Source organism: Micromys minutus (genome assembly GCF_963924665.1).
Source record: "Micromys minutus genome assembly, chromosome: 21".
Lineage (NCBI taxonomy): Eukaryota > Metazoa > Chordata > Mammalia > Rodentia > Muridae > Micromys > Micromys minutus.
Genome location: NC_137956.1, coordinates 36,448,869 through 36,455,398, shown reverse-complemented (window position 1 = coordinate 36,455,398; position 6,530 = coordinate 36,448,869). Strand labels below are relative to the sequence as shown.

General features: G+C 41.4%; 1 protein-coding gene across 1 annotated transcript; it reads right to left on the bottom strand.

The window, feature by feature from the left end:
• Positions 1 to 947: 947 nt before the first annotated feature.
• LOC308434554 (thymosin beta-10-like) lies at positions 948 to 1,082 on the bottom strand (the record flags this gene model as incomplete). Its single annotated transcript, XM_080934866.1, has 1 exon — positions 948 to 1,082. The coding sequence occupies one exon, from the start codon at positions 1,080 to 1,082 to the stop codon at positions 948 to 950; it is 135 nt and encodes a 44-aa protein (XP_080790992.1).
• Between the last annotated feature and the right edge of the window lie 5,448 nt (positions 1,083 to 6,530).

The following is a 6,530-nucleotide window of genomic DNA, read 5'->3' as shown; positions in this document are numbered from 1 at the left end:
ATGGTGGAAGGAGAGACCCAACTCTGACCTCCCAGTGTGTACTGCGGGGCACACACATGCCTCTCCCTCATGAATAAGAACATAAACAAATAGGAAAAACAAATCAATGTGATTGAAAAAAAATTTTTATGAGTTCCCCTATGACCCAGGAATCTCAATCCTAGGAAAAAAGCAAAAAACCCTTGTCCATACAAAAACGTGTACATGGATATTTATGGAAGCATTGTTCACAATAGTTCCCAAATGTAAACGACTTAAAACATCCAACAATGGGTGAATAGACAGATAAAATTTAGGGTGTCCACATAATAGTACTATGCAGCCATACAAATATTATAGAATATTGTACAGAATACAATGGGAGCGAGCCTTAACCCTGGGCTGTGTGGAAGAAACCATACAGAAAATAGAATTACAGGATACCATCGATGGGAAGTGTCCAGGGTACAGAGGTTCTTGGGGTTAGGAATAGATGAGTAGTGCCAGGGTAGGAGGGGTCAGATGTGCAGTTTTGGGAAGCAAGGCTTATTTTTTAAAGTAAGGCAAATGTTCTTGAATTGGATAATGCTTAAGTCACACTGTGAATCCACTAAAAATCACCAACAGGTGCTTAGATGATGAATCTTATATCTCATGGATTTTGTCTTAATTTCTTTTTTTCTTTTTCTTTTTTTTTTTTTTTTTTGCCACGAGGTGTGTTTTATTTTCATCAATCATAAAAATAATTTTCTATAATATCCCAGGGCAAACCGGTGAAATTTGGCAGTCCGATTAGTGGGGGGGGGGGGGTGTCCCCTTCAGAGACTCACGGACCGGTGGGATCAGCCCGTTGTGCCCGGGTTCACAGTGCAGCTTGTGGTTCGAGTCCATCTTGCAGTGGCTCTTCCTCCACATCCCGAGGGGGTCTTGGAGATGACGAGGTGGGTGGGAAAAATCTTCCTATATTTTTAGGAGATTTCACTACTCTTTTCCTGTTCAATGGTCTCTTTGGTTAGCAGGGTATTCTTCTCCTGCGTCTCGGTTTTCTTCAGCTTGGCCTCAGCGAAGCTGGTGATTTCCCCCGTGTCTGGCTTGTCTGCCATTTTCTTACAACTCGTGGATTCTTGTCTGAACTCGCGCTCCAGGTGCTCCCACTGGCGTTGCTGCAGCAAGAAATCTTGTCTCAATTTCGTTTTAGATTTATATATGCATGTATGAGTACACTGTCGCTATCTTCAGACACACCAAAAAAGGGCATTGGGTCCCGTTACAGATGGTTGTTAGCCACCATGTGGTTGCTGTAAATTGAACTCAGGACCTCTGGAAGAGCAGTCAGTGCTCTTAACCACTGAGCCATCTTTCCAGCCCCCTCTTGTCTTAATTCTTTAAAAGCAAACTTTGTCATTGAAAATTATACTGTTCTGTGGAAGAAGGGGAGGGAGCCAGAGACCCAGGAGAGTCTTTCTTACCAGCAACCAAGACACACTTGAGGTACTGCTGTGATTGCTCCACATACCAGCTTCCTAGGTTCAACCTAGTAGGACTTTTAAGCAACTTTGCTGGAATGTATTCAAATACAAACAAAGAGACCAAAAAGAAAAAGAAAAAAAAAATGGGTGGAGATTGAAAGCCACAAAGAGCCAAAGGAAGGACTTAGTGGGGAATTTTTTTTTTAGGAGACACATTTATTATATTCATGATTGCCATGCTGAATGGAGAGGGCAATAAATCTCCCGCTCTGACTGCACTTAATATCTCTCCCGTGCTTTCTCTTTGTCATCGTCTTCCTCCCCCTTTAATCAAAACCCTGACTGTCACGGCAAATAGGAATTCTGAGAGTTAATAAAGCAACATCTTCTAGTCCTTCCAAGGACGCAGCCTGAAGCCAGCTTCTTTGAAGGTGGTTTGTCAGGGTGAGAGGTGATGAGAAGTTTGGAGATGTGCCATGCCCACCTCTATCAAGAGTTTATTAATCTTCTGGTTTGGGAGAGATTCCCATGAAAAGAACCTAGGTTTGGGTTTGAACATAAAACCCAAACAAGCCCAGCCAAGAAATGAAAGAGCAGAGAAAAATCTACAGCCTGCAGCAGCATAAAAGCTGTCCAGGGGGCAGGGAGATGCATTCTTGGGTCCCACCTTTTAGGAGACATTCCAAACCGTTCCAAAACGTACCGCCCCACATGGAAATGGATCACCATAACTACACCCTAAAGGAGTCCATGTGTTCCCACAGATGGCTTCTAGAAAGTGAGTTTGCTTATTTATGTAGAAGTCAGGAAGGAAAGATCAAGGACTGGGACAGTTGTAATCCTTAAAATACTTAATTTCTTACAAATTTTTTATATGCGTGTATGTAAGTCAAAGGACCACTTGCAAGTAGGTACTCTCCCGTGACTCCCAGGGGTTAATTAACTAATTAATCAGGCTTGATGGCAAATACATTCATCTGCTGAGCCATCTCTTTGTCCCAATTTAGACAAGGCTTGTTCAGGGTCTCACACAAATAGACCAAGTAAAATAACCTAAAGTACCTTACTTAGTTCTTTGTAAATGTTTTCTTACCCAACCCCGATCATCCCGACTGGGCTTGAACCCGTAGAGATCCATCCTGGTGAGGGTTAAGGTATGGATTCCTTGTCTCAACCTGAATTTCTATTACCTGTTTTTAAAAGAGAAGATGGTACCTTCTGGCCCCCTGTTGCACACGGAATACTCTGAAAATAAGCAAGAAAACCTAATGTGCTCTGTAGCTGTGTTAACTTTCTGGAGCTAACATAATAACATACCACTAATGTGTGGCTTAAACAACAGAAATTTTTTTCTTTCAAAGTCTTTTTATTTTTTTATTTTTGCCAGTGTATATGTGCATGTGTTGGCAGGTGTGTGCTTGTGTGCTTGTGTGTGTGTGTTTAGGGGGGTGCTCATACACAAATATGTTTGTGCTTAAGGACTCTAAAGTTGATACTAGGTGCCTTCTTTCTTCACTCTCTGCTTTATTTATTATTATTATCTTACTAAATTTAGAGCTCGCCAATTGCAGCTAATCTAGTTAGCCAGCTTGCTCAAGAATCCTGCCTCTGTCTCCTAAGAGCTGGGACCCAAGAACCCAGTGTCCTGCCCACTGGGCAGCTTTTATGCTGATTCAGGCTGTAGATCTTTCTCTGCTCTTTTATTTTTTGGCTGTGTCTGTTTCATTTGGGCTTTATGTTCAGAAGAGGACAGTGGTGGGCAGGACCACTAAGAGCATCTCAGAAGAGGACAGTGGTGGGCAGGACCACTAAGAGCATCTCAGAAGAGGACAGTGGTGGGCAGGACCACTAAGAGCATCTCTGATGTATGCTATAAACATGATGGGCAGGAGCATCATCAGATGTTCTCAATTTTCTCCAGAAAAATTCAACTTAAGAAAAAGGAAAGTTCATTTGGAAGTATCTCAACACAGGAGTTCCCATGAAAAGTTGCCTGCTTTGCTTAGCAGCTAACAACTTTGGAAAACTCTGCTGTCGCATGTGAAAGTTGAAGAAAGATTTTTTAACTTTATTTTAAAAAACAAAGATAAAAGAAAAAAATTAAGCATTTTTGCATAAATGTATACAAATACGTTTTTGTCAGTGCTTGGCTTTTTTTTTTTCTTTTTTTTTAAGGTTTGATACTCTGCATTAAGGTCTTACTAGTTACAATGAGCAAAAAGTACATGTAAAACAGGATGTAACCGGAATTAGTCAATGTTTTCTTGGTGTGTAAGGATTGAGCATAATGTTTTTTTTTGTTGTTGTTTTGTTTTGTTTTTTCTTTGAACTTCACACAGTCTGTGAGTTGTTTCTGGGGCAGTTAGCATCCCACTACCAGTGACTGCATATTATGTCTGTTCTTTTGTGACTAGGTTATCTCACTCAGAATGATATTCTCTAGATGCAACCATTTTCTTAAGAATTTGGTTAAGCCATTGTTTCTGATAGCTGAGTAGTACTCCATTGTGTAAATGTATCACAATTTTTGTATCCATTCATCTACTGAAGGACATCTGGGTTCTTTCCAGCTTCTGGCTATTATAAATAGAGCTGCTATGAACATTGTGGTGCATGTAGAAGAAAGATTTATTTTATTTTATTTTATGTGTATGGGTATTTTGTCTGCATGTATGTCTGTTTCCCACAGAAGAGGATATTGGGTCCTCTGGAACTGGAATTACAGAACTGCCATGTGGGTGCTGGGAACTGAACCTAGATCTTCTGCAAGGACACGTATTCTCAACCAATGAGCCATTTCTCGCCCCAAAGGTTGTATTTTAAAATAATATTCTTATTACTTCTTTGAGAATTTTGTACAATGGGTTTTGATCACAGTCATCTTCCTAGCCAGTTTCTCCCAGATCCATCCCTACCTTCCTACACTCCCAACTGTGTCCTCTTTTTTTTTTTTTTTAACCCATCAGTTTGTGCTTCCCATATTGGGTGTGTGCCCTTCCCCTAGACAATGTTCTACCTACCCTGAAAGAAAACAGACACTCCCTCTCCCAGAAACTACCAGTTGCCAATAGCTCCTCTGCTAGAGGCACGTCTCATGCTCATCTTCCCACCCACACTGGGATTTTGTCAAGCTCAAACTTTTGCTGGGCTCATGGGTCTTGTCAAAATCACTTTCTGGGTTCCTATGTATAAGTGCCCTGTTGTGTCAGCAAACAATGTTTCCTTACCATCATCCTCCACCCCTGGCTCTCATTACAATCTTTCTGCCCTAAGGTCATATTCTTTAGCATGTTATTCCTTACTGCTATGTAATATCTTATGGAAAAGCACACAAGTCCTCCATGAAAACATGTGCCAGGTGTGTTCAAGGCAACATTATTTACATTAATCAAAACATCAACTGCTTTGACATTTATTGACAGGATAAGGTGTGCACAAGGGTTAATAAGGCCCGGTTTACTCAGAGCCTGCATATTCCCAAGGTTTTCAGTATAAAGTCTTGACCTGGTTCCTGAGAAAAGATCTCTTACCTTTCGATTATCCCACCTTTGTATGCCTAAAGTTTTGTGCTCTGACAACAGTTTACACCAAGAGTTGGAATCACAGCAAAAGCCTGAGGCTTAGATCACTGTATCCACCTGTCCTGAGTGGAGGCTGAGTAATTGTCATACTGCTAAGACATGTCCACGTGCCTACATGCTAATAAATATCCAGGCAGTTTAGGTGAGTTTCCCTGGTTGGTAGCATATGACATATGTTGACATGTGCCATTGCTGGAAGGACTCAGAATTGGCTGTGCTACTCTACTGGTCAAAGACTTTAGGTTGATGTCTATATGCAATGCAGGTGAGGGCTGGCACTAGTTAGGCCAAGGCAGTACATGATTGGACCATAGAGAGTGGGGCGGGGACAAAGTTTGGTAAGGCAGAGAGAAGGAGAAGGAGCAAGAATCAAGATAGAGCCGGAGGAGGAGGTGCTAGACCCAGGTGGTCTTAATTGGCGATAGGTAGATATGATTATTTCTAAGAGCTTCTAATTGGTTTTATCTAGGTGGGCTGTTTACATTTTTGTCATATGGTTATAAGCTTATTGTGTGGATGTATTGTGGGTTGAGATTTAACATATAATTTTGATTGATAAATTGTGGATTCTTGAGTCATGATTTTACCAGGCTGTAGGGAATGTGAGCCAAGTTCCTGGCTAGCAGGGAGATAGTGGGGTGAGGGTGGCTCACTGTCTCCCTGGGTCTGAGAGTGCTTGGGGGCAGTGTGGAGCCGCTGAGATAAAGATACCCCACAGTGCCATGTGTCACTAATGGTGCCAGCACTGGCATAGGATAAAAGGTTACCACATTTTTTATTTTTACCGCAACAAAAGACAGCTTCTAGTTCCCCCAGATTCAACCCATGCTGATCTGAATATGTATCTTTTCATGGGAATAAAACATAACTCAGTTTTTCTGAGTTCTTTGAGTCCTTCTAGTGTATCATTGAACGTGGGAGTGATCTTGAGGACTCCAGTACAAATGAGGATTTGTATATCGTTATGTATATAGATAAAGACCTGTGTATTCTATGATGGCTATTCCTGGTTGTCAACTTGACTACAACTGGAATAAACTACAATCTGGAAATGGAGGACCCACCTGGGATTCAGATCTTGAGGCTGAAAGACAGGCTTCTGACCTGGATCTTGACATGGAGATCTTGAGTTATAGTATCCATGAAAATCTACCAACTAACCCTCTTTTCTTCTTTACCCTGTGCTGCTGGGCAGCGGGAGTTAATTACCAGAAGCCAATGCTTTTGGTCTTAGAATAGCATATAGTTATAGACAGAGGAATTACCAAAGATAAATAAACTTTGCATTCACTGCTGACTCCATGTACCATCACCTACCTTCCTCAAAGGACTGGTGCTGGGCTAGATGCTGGCATTGTAGTTCCTGTGGTAGGATCCAGGCTGCACGTCACTGGCAGAAATTATAGATTCCAGGTAGCCAAAACAATGAGACTTGCCATTAAAGATATTTTGTGTGTTGAAACAAAAACCAGTTTCAGAAAATGTTTATTGAGATTCAGCT